General features: G+C 44.8%; 1 protein-coding gene across 2 annotated transcripts in view; it reads right to left on the bottom strand.

Annotated features, from left to right (window-relative positions):
- PIP4K2A (phosphatidylinositol-5-phosphate 4-kinase type 2 alpha) overlaps nucleotides 1-18,961 on the bottom strand; it is a 174,097-nt gene that overhangs the window by 55,216 nt on the left and 99,920 nt on the right. For both annotated transcript variants that reach the window (XM_055428312.2, XM_088844140.1), the window contains exons 2-3: nucleotides 17,624-17,721; nucleotides 15,837-15,933 (exon numbers count right to left, since the gene is read on the bottom strand). In XM_055428312.2, the coding sequence (XP_055284287.1) occupies nucleotides 15,837-15,933; nucleotides 17,624-17,721 (195 nt within the window). The remainder of the gene's footprint in view (nucleotides 1-15,836; nucleotides 15,934-17,623; nucleotides 17,722-18,961) is intronic.

Below are 18,961 nucleotides of genomic sequence, written 5' to 3'. Positions count from 1 at the left end.
TAATAAAAGTTGCTCTGTTTACCTTGTTCTTTCGAGTTGAACAAGAGCTCAGGTTTCCTTCTGAATAAAGTTAGGTTCCAGCCATGGAAGGACATTTTACGTTCACTGAGTGTTCCCTTATACAACAGGTATTCTGCCAAGTTAGCACAGAACACTTCTCCCAACTCTGATAACATTCCTGTGGAACAATTACTATTTATATCACTGTTGTTTTACAGATGAGGAGATGGGGATCAGAGATGTAAAATAACTGAGCCAAGGTCACACAGCTTTAGCAAGTGGAAGATCCAGAATTCCATCTGCAGTGTGGCTGGCACCGAACCCAAGTTCTCAACTAGTCAAGTAGGAAATGACTCAATTAGTAAACCCCGGAGGTCTGTGGCTGCCCTGGGAGGGCCTGGCCTGGGCAGGTGTGCTCTAACACAGCTCTAGAAGATTCTGACCTGGTCCACCCCACAACCCCACTTGAGTCATTGTTGAGGACATTTCATCTCCTGGAGGGGATGAGGTGGGGCTGTGAGTGGGGGCTCTCCTGGCGTCATCTCACTCCAGTACCTAGAATTTCATGCCAGATTCAGGCTCTCCACACTCCCACTAGCTAAGTCCTTGCTGCCCTCTCCGGTGGCTCCCGTTTGCATCTCTTCTCAGAGCCTTGGGGAACTCTCCTCCTTTTCCCCAAGAGTATTACACCGCTTACTGGGATCAGCAAACCCCCAGCATCTGACAAGTCTGGTCTTCACCTCTGCTCACTGAGCCCTTGAGAACTGACTTCCACTCCCTGTCCGGTCCCAGTGGATGGCGTGTGAGGGACTCACAGGGAAAGACAGTCACTCCACCTTCCTCTTCCCAAGTGGGCATGCCAAAGCCCCAGTGATCCAAAGTCTGTCTGGTTAGGGGGACGCAGATGTCTTCAGAGGCAGGTGGGATCACTGCATCATGACTGTCAGGCAGAGTTTCCCGTCTTTCTAGAATATAAGCTTCCTTAACCTTTCCTTTTCCAGACGAAATCCAGGACTGGGCCTTAAGAGGTCTAGTGACACTGCAGAGCTGCAGCAGCTCTGAAAGGGCAGCCTAGTCTCGGGCTGATGGAGGTGGGCGCGTTCTCACTCCCAGCACCTGCCCTGGCCCCAAGGTCACTGTCTTTACATCTCGAGACCCTGAGACAGCACAGCCTGATCTGAAGGCCACCAGGCACACATGGCAAGGGCAGAGCCTCCCTGGCCAATTAACCGAAATTGCTTTCCTTAGCATATTAGAAAGCTTGTGAAAAGCAACTCCCAATGCCTTTAAATGGAAGGATCTGGCTGTTTTAAACGATGAAGACAGCTGAAAGTCATCAGACGGACTGAGAAGTAGGAAAAGGATTCGGGGGAGAAAATGGCTATATTAACAAGAGTTTGATTCTTACCTATATTGTTTTTCTTTTTTTTTTTCCCCTGGAAAATAAAAATCCTTTTTACCACTTCCTACTACGAATAAAAGGGAAGGAAATCAAGGTGAATACCCTGTTTGGAGGTTTTAAACACTGGCCAAAAAAAGCAATCACTGATCTTATCAAGTGGTCTTTTTCTTCCTGAACATTCATTTGTAAAAGGTTATTCCAAATAAAACAAGAACACTAGGAATTGTAAGATTACAAATTACTTTCAGGCATAAAAATCAAAGCAGGAATAATCAACTTGATGAAAGACAGGCAGACCAGATTATAAACTATAAAACTGACAATACATGTAGAATAACTTTTAAGGGGGAAGAGAGGCTAGCAAAGGATAATCATATTCAGCAAAGGACAGAATTAACAGCAGCATCAGTTTCATGGACTGTTTTCTTACGGAATGTGAAAGCGTTAAAGTTTTATCATGGACTAGTGGGAGAGAACAGAATTGAAAGCCGCCGAGTCAGCGCTTCTTAAACTTTAATGGGCGATGGAGTCACCTGGGCATCACGTGACAGTGCGGAGTCTGACACAGCAGGTGTGGGGTGGGGCATCTGAAGCACAGATGACGCCGATATGGCGGGTCTGCAGACCACACGTGAGAACCGAGAGTCTCCTGAACGGTGGCTCGATGGGATTTGCCTGGAGCAGAGCATGGTGGGTCTCGTGTAGTGTTACAGTTACAAACATGCCTGCCTGAGTGCCAGTCCCACGATAGTCTGCCCAACTCTGGTTTGGTTAAAATGCAAAACGTTACAGTGAATAATAATTCATTGCATTCAGTGTATTAATTCACTAATGAAATGTCTGATAATACTATGTTCAGTGTATGGATTTACAAAGTAAAGGGCTAGAAAAGGCAGAATCTAAAATGTACTAACTCCTCATATGTGCATTACTGATATTTGTGTTTCTCTTTCTGATTTACGCATATATGTAGAATCTAGAAAAACGGTACAGGTGAACCTATTTCCAAGGCAGGAACAGAGACACAGACGTAGCGAACAGACATGTGGACACGGTGGCGGGAGGGGAGGGTGGGATGAACTGGGAGAGTCGCACTGAGTATATACACTGCCAAGCGTAAACCAGACAGCTAGTGAGAATCTGCAATCACAGGAGCTCAGCTTGGTGTTCCATGATGACCCAGAGGGGCGAGATGGGAGGGCAGTCCAAGAAGAAAGGGATACATGTACACATATAGCTGATTCTCTTCATTGCACAGCAGAAACACACGCAACACTATAAAGCAACCATATTCCAATAAAATAAAAAATATTTTAAAAAAATGTATTAACTCCTTAGCACAGATGCTACCTCCTTCCAAATTCTTTGCCTTTCCATTCAGTCTCGAAGATACTGATGATTATTTATTACAGACTTTGTATAAGGATATTGGCCCTCTCATAATGGCCTGGGATATAAAACATCACAAATTCTAATCTTGATTCTGTCTTAATCTTTTAATAATCACATAAGAAGTCCCAACCTACAATATCTGCTTCCAATGTCTGGAAGATTTTTTTTAAGGCTCTTAGTTTTCTAATAAACAGTGAAATTAGGAACAAGCACACTTTATCAACAATTGGGATGTACTTTTTATAATTGCTATGAATATAAAAATGTGTAAGTTGGATTTATTGAAAGCTTTAGACAAGCAATCAGAAGAGTAAATGCAATTTTATACAAAATGTGTGGCCCTTAGAATGACTCTTAAGGCCTGGAAAAATCTATATTCATATTTATTTCCACAGCATTACTATGGAATAGAAAGAACCAGGTGCCTTTTCCCATGTGAACATAATGAAATTGGGACACAATAGAGCCAAGTGACATACCTAAGGCTCCTGCCTAAAACTTCTGAGGCAACCTTTTGGGGCAATTTACAAAGACAAGGCTAAATTTTGCCATTAATTAATACTATGAGTGTCGACTTTCTGTAACCTCTAGCATAAGGGAGAAGTATGTGTGTTGGGGAGGGCAGTACTAAGGCAGGTGCCGCTCTGGGCCCTAGAACATTCTCTCCATCATCAACCCTTGATACCCAAAGGCAGTAAGCCTCTTTGAGCATCAGTTCCCGGGACTGTAAAGTGATGGAGGGTAAGCTGGGGTGGTGGTCTCTCCTTGGACCTCCAACAACTCTAAAAGGCACTTCCAGGAAGACAGGGCACGCGGCTCTAGGCCGTGCAGGGAGCACAGGCCTCAAGGTGACTTGACGTCTCCCAACAAAAGTCCAGTGAGAGGAGAGTCTGACCGCCCTCTCAAGCAGGGGCACAATAATGGCTCAGGACACCCGGGCCAGGACTGAAGGGAGATGGTAACAGTTCTCAGAGCAGCACGGAAATAAGGCGTCAGAGGCGGCAGCTGATCTCGGGACGGGCATGGTACATGGACCGAACAGCCTATATAGAAACTGAAATTCCTCAGCGTCCTCTGTTTTGTCACAAAGGAAGAACGAACCACAGCATCGTACTTGTCCATACACGTGGACAAGTCTGGGAAGCCAAGAGGAGAAAGACCTGAGAGAAACAGCCAGGGAGTGACCTCCAGACCCCAAAGGGTCTCCTTATGCTTAAATAAACCTCTTAGTCGCAGAGCATGACAGCTGGGGGCAACCTTGGAGACTGTTCCAAACCACCCAATTTACAGAGCAGAAAACAGGCCCAGAGAGCAGAAACCACTTGCTTGAGACTTGAGTGGGTCAGTGTCCGTGGAGGGCCTTGCAGAGGCCTCCGCCTCCTGTTTGAACATGTGTCTGGAGGGCATTAGGATGGGACTGTTACCATAGATTTTTCTGCGGTGACAAACACCTTCTAACCATAATATAATGCCTGAGCCAGCTGGCACAAAGCCAAACCTGTCTTTGTTCTTCAAATTTGCCAAGTAAAATGTGTAAAAATACCATCAATAACAGCCTCAATGCTAATGCAGCCCAGAATCCTCAATTTATGCTTTTATTAACATGTGTACAAACCTCTCCTGACTTCTCCTAGGACAGTCATTACTTGGCTTTATCTGAGACGGACAGGAAACAGGGCTGTCTTCTCTCTCAACAAGAGCTGAGACAGATGTGTTTGGAAGCAAGGCTTAAGGACAGGAGAAGGATGTACGCTGAGCCCCGGGCTGAGAGTGAATCTGTGCTGCAGAGACAGGGCTGGCGCTCAGTAATGTGTCCGACGGTCCCGTAGACGGTGGCGACAACGTCAATCCTATGAACTCTTCACATTTCCAACCATGTGGCACAATTCATCATGTCTGATTCAATTAATTCACATGTTCTGAGAATTGCTGGAGGTCTGCTTTCTCTCTTGATCAGTGGTTTAATCTTTAGAAAACTGTCCCATTCTCCTCCTTTCCCTGCTTACAACCACAATGCCAAGAATGCCAAGCCTGAACGGAATAGGAAGTCTTTCACACTGGGGATGCTCTGGGTCACTCTCTACAATACTAAAACAAGCAAATAGGAAAAAAATAAAAGGAAAAAATTTGCAAGTCAGGACAAGATTTATGCATAAGTGTGAAGTTCTAGCTGAAAGCACCATTTAACCCCGTAGTTTAAAAAGCCAAGTCTGAGATGAAGATCTCATCCGTCCAAAAGCCTCCAAAGCACTAAGGCTTGGGTTGGTTTATTCTTCATCAAGATAATTCCCATTTCCAACTTAAATATTTATTCTTGGAAACCTTCACCCTTACCTCCCTATCTGTCTTTATGAGAAAATTACCCAGTGAAATCTACCTAGGGTTTGGAGATGTCCACTCTCCTCAGAAAACAAATTCCTCATCATGGACAAACCTTAGGGAGTTCTATTTTCTTGGAATAAGGTGACATTTTACAAACTCAAAATTGAGATTCTGAACCTCTTAGTTTGAAAGTGTCAATTACAAAGCAAAGTAAGGATTCAAGATCAAAGTCACAATACAAAGACAACACAAGTGGAAGCGAAACCTTCCACTGGTCTTCTGAAACATCCTCTACAAGCCTGGATGCCATCAGGAGAACAGACATTCTAAACCCCTGATGTACACACTCATCAGAAGGTTCCAAACGTCAAAACTGTGTTACATTTATTCATACTCTCATTTAGTTTATCCTTATTTTCTCAGATTCATGTTGTCATGAGGAGAGGTCTGATGACCTTTCAGCATGGATACTGAAGCTAGAAGACAGTATAACATGGTATTAGACACTGGAGCTTTCAGTTAAGACTGAGTGATTTTGGACAAGTTATTTAAGCTCTTCTTGCCTCAGTGTCCATTGTAGAAAGGTACTAATGACAGAATCATCACCATTAAAAGTTTTCCTGGGGGTTAAATGAGGTAAGACAAAAATTTTGATAACAGGGCCTGGAAATAGTAGTACTCCTTAACAGTAGCTATTATTATAAATAGCAAATTTCAACTTGAAAGACATTTAGAGATACAGCTCAATAACAACAAATTACTCTGTAATTTGGTAAGTCAAAAATGAAGGACTTATAGAATGGGCTCTTCCAGTTGGCTTTTCCTTTTTCTTTTGGCTGCACAGTTTATGGGATTTTAGTTCCCCACCCAGGGATCGAACCCATGCCTCCAGCAATGGAGCCTTAACCACTGGCCTGCCAGGAAAGTCTCTCCAGTTAACTCTTGATTCCACCCTGGCCAAGCCTTTGGTTGTGTATCCAGTGAAAATCAAGAACCACATTCTTGCCACTCTCATACTGTCCATGTCATGGCTTACTTTCTACAGCCCTCTGTAAGAACCAGTTGCAGTTTGAAAAAGAGAATTTAAAACATTTTACACAAAGAAGTTTCAAGTTGAAAATTCCTACCCTGCAAGGTTATACATGTTTCCTGCTCCGCTTCTGGCATCCTCTCCACCCAAAGGGCAGGAGGAACAGCAGAGGAGTGGGCTGATCCTCTACAGGATAGAGCAAGCACAGGAGCTGGGAAGACCCCTTCCTGAGGAGGAGGGAGGCAAAGCAAGCTGGCTGAAGATGCCAACCAACTGGAAGGTACAGGACAGGGAATGTCAGGGAGCCAGACAGACTGACTTAGGGTGACCTTGAGGTGGCAGCCAGGGCAAGAAGGGTGACCAGGGGCAGGCTAGATGAGAGCTTGAGGGGAGAGGAGGAGGTCTGGAAGAGCAATCTTGGGGTGCCAATCTGGGAAGTCATTTACGGAACGTGCTGGGCCATAACAAAATCCAGGTCCATGCAGAGCCTTAAAGGGCTTAATTCAACGTTGAAAATATAGAAGTAATAGAAATCTGCAGAGGTCTGCCCAAGTAGTGGCTCCCGCCTTTCTTGATTACTTTTCTTTCCTCTTCAGGTTTTCAGGTCTCAGCATGTGTGGTAGAAAGAGAAGCAGTGAGAAGTTAAGGGCATTAGCCCCCCTCCGATCAATGCCCCTCCTACTCCTTACTCTTTTATTTGATTATCTGCTAAGACAGTCGGAATTGATTGTCTCTAGGTTTCCTTTTTGCTCTACTAAGAGGATTCATTAATGTGCTTCTGCTTTCAGTTTGCAGAAACCAGGAAATGGACAATGATTTGCTTTCAGTTCGGGGGGATCTAATGATAAGATTTCCCCAGTAGCTCAGATGGTAAAGAATCCAACTGCAATGCAGGAGACCTGGGTTCGATCCCTGGGTAGGGAAGATCCCCTGGAGAAGGGAACCGCTACCCACTCCAGTGTTATGGCCTGAGAATTCCATGGATAGACCATGGGGTTGCAAAGAGTTGGATATGACTGAGCAACTAAGACTTTCACTGTCAATGATAAATGCACACAAATAGCTTTTATTCACTGGCTACCCTTTTCTTCTATACATTTGACAGCTGTATATTATAAACTATGTAATGCCTTAAATTCACTTGTTCTAAATTAAAATACTTTAACACAAGCCCCATACATCAAGAAAAAGGTAGTCAAAATCAGTGGTGGAGGAGAAAAAGGTCTCATACCAAATATAAACTCATCTTAAACTCCAAACATTCTTCTTCCTTAATGGCTTTACTGAGATATAATTCATGCACCAGACAATTCACCTATTTAAAGCCTACAAATCAATTCTTTTTAGTTCAATTACAGTTAAACCATGACCACAATGAATTTTAGGACCTCAGAAAGAAACCCTGTACCTATTAGTAGTCAGTCCCATACCTGCCCTCCGCCCTGCCACCCCGCCCCTACCCTCAAATAGTAAACCGCTCATCTACTTTGTTAGAGACCTGCCTGTTCTGGACATTACATATAACACAATCGTCCAGGGCGCAGGCATTTGTGACTGGTCCAAACATTCTTCCTGCAAGTCCCCTGAGCACACCTGTCACCCCGAGGGCCTGGCGGTAGACCCAGGGCTGTGTTTGGGTGAGCGTGGTGGCATCGTTGGCACTCTCTATCAGTCCAGCGCAGTGAACACGTGACAGCAAGTCCATGCCGCTTCTTAGGATGCTGCCAGGCTTGCTGGGGAGCTAGGGATAAAATAAACTGACAAAAATCAAAGTTCCAGAGTAAAGCTATTAGATGCAGGGCATGTAAGAACAGGATAACTTAGTCTGTGTTTCAGGATGATCATGCCACTAGATAAGTAAACTCACTTTTCACCACTCCCGTTTTCCATAGCCAAATACATCACATATCTTAAGGAGATGGGCAGGGATCTGGGACCCTTTGCTGCAGTGCCTGCACCTGAACAAACATCTCCTCCAGTGACAGATACAAAGAAACTATAAGGGACTAAAAAATAACTGTGAAGAGTTCTGACAATTTATGAACAAGATACAAAAGGGCCAAAAACCCAATTGCCACTTCTGAGGTGTCTGGAGCAAAACCAGGGTACTGCCCATGCGCCCTGCACAAAGCACCACCAAGGGGTGGGCAAACCACCCAGTCAACCCTCCAGCCCGACCCCTAGACCTGATCCTGCCTATACCCTCCCTGCATTTAAAGGACCAGCTCACGTGCTCTCAGGGAGCAAGTGAAGGCACCTGTTACTTGTTTCACTTTTTCACGCGGCAACAGGAGTCCCAATAAAGCCTTGCCTGCATCTGGCCTCTTATCAATTTCCATAGATTAAGGAGTCCAAGAACCCTGGCTGATAGCATTGCAAAACCCCATCTCAAACCTCAAGAGCTGCATTTGAAGCTCTAGTGCCATGTCAGACTCAACAGGAAATAAAGGAAGATGAGAGATGAAAACTCACTCTTGAATGGACTGCTTACATTTATAATCGGAAATTCATTCTCCTTTCCCTAAAGAAAGGGATTAATGTGCTTGCCTTCCTCCCCAAGCCTCTAAAAGTCTGCATTGAAGATGTTTATTTCCACAGTGGGAGGCCCAGGATCACTGGGGCCCCCAAGGGGGATGGAGGAAATGTCAATTTAATTAGCTCATCTTTACCACCAATCTTTCTAGACTTCTCATAAAAATGTCGTGATTTACCAACCATTATGGTCCCCTATCCAATTTTTAAATACCCAAGCATTTTGAACATTTAATTCTCTTGAACTACTCATACAGTCTTATAGACATTTGGGTTTTTTTTCTCCCCCGTTTTAACATGAGCTTGTAATTTCTGCTAAAAAGCATGTGTGGAAGTTTTCCTGTTTAGTCAATGGGAAAGCCACATACAAAATCAATTCTGCCATGCTCAAACGTGTGAAGGCAGCACTTTACAGGGGAGATATGGCAATACCATGCACAAGAACCCGAGTGACAGTCACCTACTGGCCTCAGAGAGCATGGCGTTCTTCCCCCTCATTTCACAGATGAGAAAACTGAGACCTACCAGGGCCGAGGGGATGGATTAAGTCACAGCAACCGTCACTGAAGAGCCAAGATGCAAACCAGCTTCCCAACGCCCAGGAAAATGTTCTTTCTCCCAAGCCGGGCTACCTGTTTCACGGAGCTGCCACCTGGAAGCAGGTCGCTGCCTCATTGACAACTCAGAATTATAATTACATGCCTCAAATCACACGGGCCAGGAGCCAGAGCCTGGATCGGGCTGCCTTTTGGCTTTGCATTTGGATGGTCTGAGTGAGCAGATGGTCCTCTGACCCCATCAGGGGGGCAAGGCCAACACTCAAACAAGAACATCATCATCAAGGATTAAAAGCCCACTGGGTTTAAATCCTTGGGTTACCCTCCTGGGGAATTTCAAAGAAAGTCTGAGCAGTGATCCCAGGCGTGGAATGGCCTTCATTGCAGAGGAGGGTGAGAGGCAGTGCAATTGAACACTTATTAATAATGAAACAACTGAGCAGAAAAGGACACAGAAACGAATGGTAATGACTGGCAGAGAAAGACAAAGAGTTACAGGAATGTCTGAGTGCCATAAGGTTGCCTTTAAAAAGCTCGGGTTGGTACTTGCCTGAGACTAAAATACAAGAGGCCTGTGTCTGAGGCAGCGTCCAGCCTGGACAGGAGCTCCCTGGGCGGGAGTGACTGTCAGAGCTCGGCTGAAAATCGCAAGACTTCACCCAACATGAGTTTAGGAACGGAAAACGAGGGCTCGCAGCCGGCCTGGGTTGCCGGGTAGGGCAATTTGCGATGGGGCAGGAATTGGTTCAACACTTAAGAAGCAACAGGAAAAGCACATGAAAAACACCTGAGAATGCTGACGGGCTGGGAGGGAGGTTTCCCAAAAGTCTATTCAGAGACCTGTCCAAACTGAGGGCGGATGGGCGCCCTTTGATTTTCAGCCCAGGCAGAATTTCTGTCCGATATTCGTTGTGAGGTTCACGATAACTAAGCTGAGAGGCCAACGCATGCGAGGAGAAACTGTGAAAGAGCGGGCACAGCAAACCCAAGAGATGACAGACAGTTACACAGGATAAAAGAGCTTACCTGACTCGAGTCAGCAAACTGGGAGCGGAGACAGTGCGAGAACCACTGTGTCTATCACCCCAAGATCTGGGCCTCTGCACTTGACCCCAATCCCGGGGCGCCCAACTACATGCTGACCAGCCTCACACAGCAGCTCCAGGTCACCTCCACAATCACAGGCTAAAAACTCAACTTCCTCTCTCCCCTCCCCCACTCCCACACTTCCCTCCCCTGGCGACCAGCACCCCCACGCTCCTGCTTTCTCAGGGTCTCACACCTCGGCTTCTGTCCTTTGATCCTGGGCTTTCCCTTTTCCCCTTCCTGTGAAGCTGCTCTCAGCTCAACCCTCTCTGTGCCAAGTGCCCTGGTTCAGGCCTCTTCACTTGTTGGGGTATTTCGTAGCTTCCTAATTTCTCTGCCTCCCTTTGATGCATTCTACACATAACCGCCTCAGTTTGCTTTTAGAGAATCAAGATGTCATCACATTACTCCCCTGTGCAAAATCCACAGCATCGGGGCTTCCCTGGTGGTCCAGTGGTTAAGAATCTGCCCGGCAATGAAAGGGACATGGGTTCGGTGCCTGATTGGGGAACTAAGATCCCGCATGCCACAGAGCAACTAAGCCCTCATGAACCGCAACTACCAAGCCCCAGCTCTGAAACAAGAGAAGCCACCACAATGAGCAGCCCTCTCACCGCAGCTAGAGAAAAGTCTGGGTGCAGAGACGAAGAACCACCATGGACACACAAAAAATAAGTAAATCTTAAAAAAGAAAAATCCTCAGGGCTGCTCTTGGACTGGAGAATCCAGTGGAGGTCTTTCTCCCAGTTCCCACTTTGAGTTCCCTTCTTTCTTTCCGCTAGCCCACCACCATCTGGCTCTGGCCTCCACGTTTTGGTTCAGAGGCTCATTTCTTCCAGGAATGTCCCCTCAGCCCTTCCTCCCTTTCTTCCTCAAATGCTTCTTAACTGTCCAGAGCCAGGCTGGTGCTCACCCCTGTACCTGCAACCCTAGTAAACAAGCTACACTCAGCTTCTGCCTTCAGACCGTTTCAATTATATTTGGGAAAACTACAAACACCATGATAGACTTTAGAGATAATGGGAGAATTTTTTCCCCAAGTTTAGTACATACTAAAGGTCTTTGACACTTGAGAATTTTATTTTTGAACTGGAAACAAGAACATCAAAAGTTTAATAAAACGTTAGATTTTAAAATTATTTTAAAATTAGAATCCTCTGTTACCAATACAAAGAGGAAAGTGCATCAAATGTGAATAATAAGAGATTCTAATTCAGGAGACTCGGCAGGGGAAAAGCAAGCCTGGTATTATCCTTCACAAAGAGCCAGAGGGCTGGGTTTCTATTATGTGGTGTATTTAACATTAACTGCACCATTGCAATCCTGCCTAACTTTTTGGTTTCCACTGGGCTATCCTCTTCTGCAGCTCAGAAATTTTAACTGAAGTCTCTAGCTGACTTGCTGGGCCTGTCATTAACAGGCTCCGGTACTCAGAGACTGCAAAGAGGGATGCCGTTCTTCTTTCTTGAAGAACATTAACAATCAAGACATCTGGGTTTCTGTAAATCTCATCAGCATCCATTACAGAATCTGTCATGTAATAAGTTTTTTTCAAAAGGGATTTGTTCATCCTTTCTCTTCCTCTGCATTCCCTATATCTATCACAGAGCCCGACACACAGTAGGCGCAAATAAACATACTGAGTTGATAATTGTGCATAAAAACACCCACCTATGGGGACTAGAGCTTAAAGTGGCAGAGATCAAAGAAACAAAAACTATAGCAACAGTAACAGTGGAGGCTTCCGGGGGAGCATTCATCTTGAAAGACATCTTAAAAGAATGATCATGGAGAGACATTGTCCCAACAATGATCGGAAGAATATATATGAACTCTGAGCATATCACAAACCAAAGTAATTTTAACAAGCACTAATAAGTTGGAGAAAGTTCTGAATCTGGAAGCACTGGGCATACATATGCACACGTACACACACAGGTTTACATGTGTATGTTAAGTGATACTCTTGTTAATAATGAGTGTTCTAGAACAGTTGCTTGACTTTAACAGCAGGAAGGAGTTCTATTTTTTAAAAGACATTCAAGGAATCAAAACCAAAGGAAAGATAACAAATGTTTATGGAGACAGCAGGGAAGCTTCTCAGTTTTAGAAGTTGGCTGAGGAGGTCAGTTGTTTAATCACTATGTTCTACTTTGATCAGATGGATCGATACTGACCTGTTTTCAGGTGCAGCAAAAGGGCATTTACAAACGCAGAGCAGGTGGTGAACATTTATGCATTTGATTTAATATGAAGGTTTGAATGTGAACTGGATGGTGGGCTCCCTTACTACACATAGATTTAAAAGTCCTTTGTCCGAAAAGCAAGCACTTCAGAAAAATAAACACAGCAAGGCAAGGGGAACACGGAGGGGCTGGGCCGCTGGAGCAATCCAGAGTCTCCAAAAGAGGAGGAGACTTCAGATCATTGATCCCACTTTCCAATCAGATTGGGAAAAGAGGGTTCAATTTGATACTGGGTGACAATTGATAACTGTTACCTGTTCTGGCCACAATGAATGAAGTGTCCCGGGAGAAGTGACTCTGCAACAGAGGAGCTGACACGACCTCCCCTCCGGTCTGGGCCCCATGCGGTGCCACCGAACCCCCCAACCCTGCACCGACACACACACGTGCACGAGGCACCGCCACCCCACGACGTGCACGCATCACCTCTGCGTGCCTGGCTAGGTGTGTGCAGGCACCCGGAGGTACCAACCCAGAGCCAGAGTTGGCACAAGTTCCTCCCTTTTTCTAAACTGAGTAGGCAATAAAGTGGGTTGAGCCTCACATATAAGATCTTGTCTTCAGTTAGGGGCCCTGCCCTGGCTGAAAGTATTTTAAGAGGTATGCTGCTGCTAAGTCGCCTCAGTCGTGTCCGACTCTGTGCGACCCCATAGACAGCAGCCTACCAGGCTCTCCTGTCCCTGGGATTCTCCAGGCAAGAACACTGGAGTGGGTTGCCATTTCCTTCTCCAATGCATGAAAGTGAAAAGTGAAAGTGAAGTTGCTCAGTCGTGTCCGACTCTTTGCGACCCCATGGACTGCAGCCCACCAGGCTCCTCCGTCCATGGGGTTTTCCAGGCAAGAGTACTGGAGTGGGGTGCCATCGCCTTCTCCTTTAAGAGATAGAGACATTGAGAAACGAACACAGAAACGGAGGGAGGCCTGAACTCTCGGCCCTCCTGACCTGCTGATTCCGTAACCGCAGATCCCACCAACCGCAGTTCGACCCGCAGGAGGTGGAATCTGTGGATGCGGAGGAACTGCATATGTCTGGTTTACGGAAATTACTTTAAACACCCACTTAAAAAAAAAAAAATACAGTTGCCAAAGAGAAAGCCGCAATCTAAATGCCAAAAGCACAAACATGGCTGAGGGAAGGAGTGGTGTTCAAATGATTAATTACACTCACACTGGTTTTCCCTTGTACTGATCTCTCAAGCTAAGAGCTTAACAGACTTGCCAATTAGTTACATGTGAATCACCCTCCAGTTGCCTAATCTGCCTTCGAAGTTTGTCCTCAGCTATTTGCCCTTACTTAAATGTCTACTTACATGGTTTTGCTTTTAGGGAGAAGAGAGAGGGAAACCAGCCTAGTGTCCTAATATTTCAGCAACTAAGGATCTAATGGGTCCCTTTTAGATCTCATTTAACAGGGTTGGTTCTCAGAAGAAATATGACTTCATTGTGGTAATGAGGAATCTAACAAGATCCTGTTGCATCGGCCCTGAAAGTCAGTTTCTGTGAAATGCCAGTGCAGCTATTTTATTAAAAAACACTTTTTTTTTTAACGGGGGGAAGGTGAACAAAGGAAGAAACACAGTGGAATGCAGCGTCAGAGAGAGGCCATTTTCTGAGGAAGTCAGTTATCAGTTGTTTTTCTTTTTAAAGTACACAGTTTATTTTCACACGGCCTCTCGAAATGTAGTTAACAGTTCTTACATAATGGAGAATTATTCCTTTTTATATGAAATATATTCTCTCTCTACATATATATCTTCTAATATATTACTGTTCCAAAATTTATCCTTTAAAGGTGACTTGCTTTTGCAGCAGTAAATGTCAAGTCCAAGTGTGATTCAAGTTCTTTCTCTCTTACACACGAAGCCGACAAGTAAATGATGGCTCCACCTCAGTTTTTAAAAGCAAACGCCGTGACCACATCCTCCCTGCAGGCTTCCCCTCCACCCTCTCTGGGCTGCACTGGAGCCTCTGCTCAGAACCTGGGCCTCCGGGGAAACCTGGGCCTGGTCCACAGAGGAGGGAATGTCACCCGCAGCCTGGCCAGCATTGTGTGTGTGTGTGTGTGTGTGCTAACTCACTTCAGTTGTGCCCAAATCTGTGCAACTCTATGGACTCTAGCCCACCAGGCTCCTCTGTCTATGGGATTCTCCAGGCAAGAACACTGGAGTAGGTTGTCACTTCCTCCTCCAGGGGACCTTCCCAACCTAGGGATCCTTTTTCAAAACATGGTGCTTTGAAGGCTTCTCGGGTGTGAATGAGCCTATGAGAAATTCTTGAAAACTTTCAACAGTGGGACAGGATGGGGAGGCTACAGATGTATAGGAAAGTGTATTAACTAAGCTCGATTTGCCTTGGGGACCTATTCTTTAAGAGAAAGTACAGGATAAGCTGTGTCAATATTCACCTTGCAAGGTCACCCAGGGAACAGGACACGTGATGCAGGATAAGTTAGAATTTCTGGTTTGAGGCAAATGAGAAAAAGTGTTTACTAGATTTAAAATAAATTGGTACAGGAATTCTCAGCAGTCCAGTCCTTAGGACTGCACACTTTGACTGCCAAGGGTGGGGTTCCATCCCTGGTCAAGAAACTAGGATCCCACAAGCCACGTGGTGTGGCCAAAAAGTAGAAATTAATTAATTAACTACATTTAATAAGTCAGTATTCACACAATAAAATGACTGGACTGTCATAAAAGACCAGGAAGCAGCCCTGGTATGTTCTGACTTAGACTTCTACTCTTAAAAAAAGTCCTTGGCCTTTACGAATCTGGCTGACTCTCTGAAAATCAGGTAACGGATGCCAGGTGCACTTTCAGGAGAAATGACCGTACATCAGCAGATCCAACAGCCCATGAGCTCGATTTTAGAAGTCAAAATTGACAACTGGGCAAACATGGGGAGGAAAGCAACAGGGTACATTCTCACGTGGTGGGTCGCAAGAGCAGAAGGAGGTCGTATGCACAGAAGTGTCCCGCAGACTGGTGGGCCCCGGCTGGTGACAGCACTGTTGCTGTCAGTAAACCAGTCTGCACCGCAGGGCCCTGTGGGGGCCTCAGAAAAAATGCAATGAAATTACAATGAAATCATACTGTATAACGGGCCCTAACTGAAAGAACCTTTTATTTCAGAAAGCACACTTAAAAATTCTTACAGAAAATGAAAGTTACTATTATCTAATTACTTGACATGAAAAAAACATGAATTCTATTTTACAGAGCAAAAGGCATGAGTGAAACCCATTTGAGATAAATATTATGAAAGCAACTCACCTGGAAATCCTGATCATCGATTCCAAACCTCTCCCGTAGGTTACGGAAAACCATGGGGCAGTATTCCTTAAACTTGAAGTGGCTCGGCATGTTTTCTCTGAAACAGTCAGATTGTGGAATAAAGTTCAGATGTACAAACAGTGAATCTGCCACCATCCTGCTCACCTGCAGCCAACGACGTGCTTGGAGCTCCCCACCCACAGAAGGCACAGATGGGCTTCAAGCGAGAAGCAAACTCGCTTGAACTCGCTTGTGTAAGAGAACTGAGGTCTATAGCTGCTACAACCCACAGTAAGATCTGGGGGACAGAAGGGAGAGACATTCAGGGGAAACAGTAAAAGAGAAGCAAAAGGCTTGGAGAGTGAGGGAAGGGCAGCAGACAGAGTACAAACGATGCTCCCCACGTTCTAACAGGTTGAAGTGAACTGAAAGTCCCTCGGTCTTGTCTGGCTTTTTGCAACCCCATGGACTATATAGTCCATGGTATTCTCCAGGCCAGAATACTGGAGTGGGTGGTCTTCTCCAGGGGATCTTCCCAACCCAGGGATCGAACCCATGTCTCCCGCGTTAGAGTCAGATTCTTTATCAGATGAGCCACAAGGGAAGCCCTCTAATAGGTTACCTTCTGACTAAAGCTTACAAAACAAGACCTTCTCTCACTCCTGGCTCGACCTGTTTTATCTTTTATGTAAATACCGAATTCTAAATTCACATGGAAAGATCCCCCTTAAAAGGTCAACCTTTAAAGAGCATTATGAGAATAATTATCACAGCAGCTTCATGTTAGAACAATGGCCCTATTAAGAAATTTCACAGTTGATCCTCATGTGAGAGAGATTTCTCTGGGGTTCATCCCACTCATTCAGAACTGCTTCCTCCTTTTTGTTCGCACATGCACAGGTACACACACCCCTTTATCATGGTACTCTGTACATACGACAGGAAATGATGGTAATTTGTACCTGTGTCCATTTTCAATCACTTGCCTGACTGTGAACACCCTGAGGGCAGAGTATTCTTTAAAAAAAAAAAAAATGTGTGTGTATATATATATATATATATTTTTTTATGTGGACCATTTTTAAAGTCTTTACCGAATTTTGTTACAATATTGCTTTTTTTTTAGGTTTTGATTTTTTGGCCTTAAGGCATGTAGGACTCTCAACTCCCTAACCAGGGATTGAACCTGTGCCCCTTGCATTGGAAGGCAAAGTCCCATCCATGGGCCACCAAGGAAGTCCCAGGGCAGTATATTTCTTATCCATCCCTATATGTCCGGCTCTCAGTGTAGTGCCCCAGAAGGTGCTCCCTAATGATGTCTAAAATGACTTTCAAAAGAGGGAGAAATAGTCTTGATGCCCAACATGGCTTCCAATTACATTTTATAAAAATGCACCTTAATTCCTTATTGTTCTAGGAAGCAGTCATTTCTGTTCATGAAGGAATCATCAGCAGAGTTTTGTGTAAGGTCTATAGCTGAGTCTATAGCTGCTTAAAAAAAATTCCAAGCAATTTACAGCTTCAAACATTTAAATTGTAATGAGAATATCACTTTTAACATATAAGATATTCATAGAGAACAATATGCCATATGGCAAAAAGATATTACCCAAGAGGGCCTGCTGTTGCTTCTCTGAAAATGACAGATGGTTATGTTTATCACAGGATTAACTTCATCAGCAAAACTTTACTCCCACCCATTGAAAAATAATGTGATTATAGAAATTCACAAAAACCATACTCCTGGCAGCCACATCAGTTCTACAAAAGGTCATGCTTGTACTTACTTGTTAAAAAGGTGATTGTCCACCTTTATCTTTGAATAGGCTTTGAAGTCATCTGGCATCAACATAACAGGGATTTGAACATGGCTCAGTTCATTGATCTAGGAAAACAAAATAAATGGCACAGGTTATTAGTATCTAGGTGGGAAGCACTTATCTTGAACACTTCATTTACCAAGGAAACCTGGTGGATGCCTGCACTTTCCAGACCACTTTCCTCCCTGTTCCCATCCTGCAGCTGCTTCCCTCACTCTCTCCTTGGCCACCACCATGGTCTCCCAGCTCCAACTTCCCCTGTTCAGCCCTGTCTGGGACCGGCCTCCAGGATGGCAGGGGCAAGAGAGGGGTTCTGGGGGGGTGAACCCTCATAGCTAGCTGTCTCGGCTCCTCTCTATCCGTCCTCTCCAGAGCCTCAACCCAGAGCTCCTTTGATCACATGTCCAGGGCAACTTCCCTCTGTAAATACTATCTGAAAAAGAGGGCCTTTTAATTTCTGATATAAATATTTGTGGAGGGACTTCCTTTGTTGGTTGTCCAGTGGCTAAGACTTCCTGTTCCCAATGCAGGGGCCTGGGTTGATCCCTGGTCAGGGAACTGGAACCCACCTGCCGCAATGAACATCGAAGACCCTGGGTGCCGCAAATAAGACCTGGCACAGCCACATTAAGAAATGATTTGTTGAATTAGTGGATATGACTACTTCCTTATACTTTGGAGGTACTCAGAAGGCAACACTGTCATCCATGCAGTCTTTACCTTTCTTATGGGACCTAATTTAAAAATAAATATTAGGGTGGGACATGAATTTACCAGAAGAGGAACCTTCAGGAAGAAAAGAAACATATGCCCATGGGGTTAGATGACAGGGAAGTGGGTTGGTCAGGGGTCAAGACAAAGGCACATCTTTATGTGGTTACAGAGAACAAGAGGTTAATCCATCTCGGTTTACATTCCCATGAATGGCTGGGACAGCTTTTGACACCTGATTGAAAAAGTGGAACCTTCTCTTGGTTAATTATTTCTGCATTTAGCTCCCAAGTGATAATTCCCTGGTTACTAGTAATAAAAATCATGTTAAAGGTTTATGGGTTCAGTCATTAAGTTTGCAACCCCACGGACTGCAGGCTTCCCTGTCCTTCACTATCTCTTGGAGTTTTGTACACTATCTCTGTACATGACTACTGGAAAAACCATAGCTTTGACTCTATGGACCTTTGTCAGCAAAGTGATATCTTTGCAAAGTAAATGGAAGATGCATGGCAGGGGTTCTTAGTTACAAAAACAAAGAGCAAAATGTTGTTTTGGCATGGCATGCAGGATCTTAGTTCTCTGACCAGGAAT

The sequence above is a fragment of the Moschus berezovskii genome, chromosome 15, assembly GCF_049115385.1.
Source record: "Moschus berezovskii isolate FMDL1 chromosome 15, NW_MosBer_1.0, whole genome shotgun sequence".
Classification (NCBI taxonomy): Eukaryota; Metazoa; Chordata; class Mammalia; order Artiodactyla; family Moschidae; genus Moschus; species Moschus berezovskii.
The sequence above is the reverse complement of the archived record's forward strand: the minus strand, read 5'-3'. Positions and strand labels throughout refer to the sequence as shown.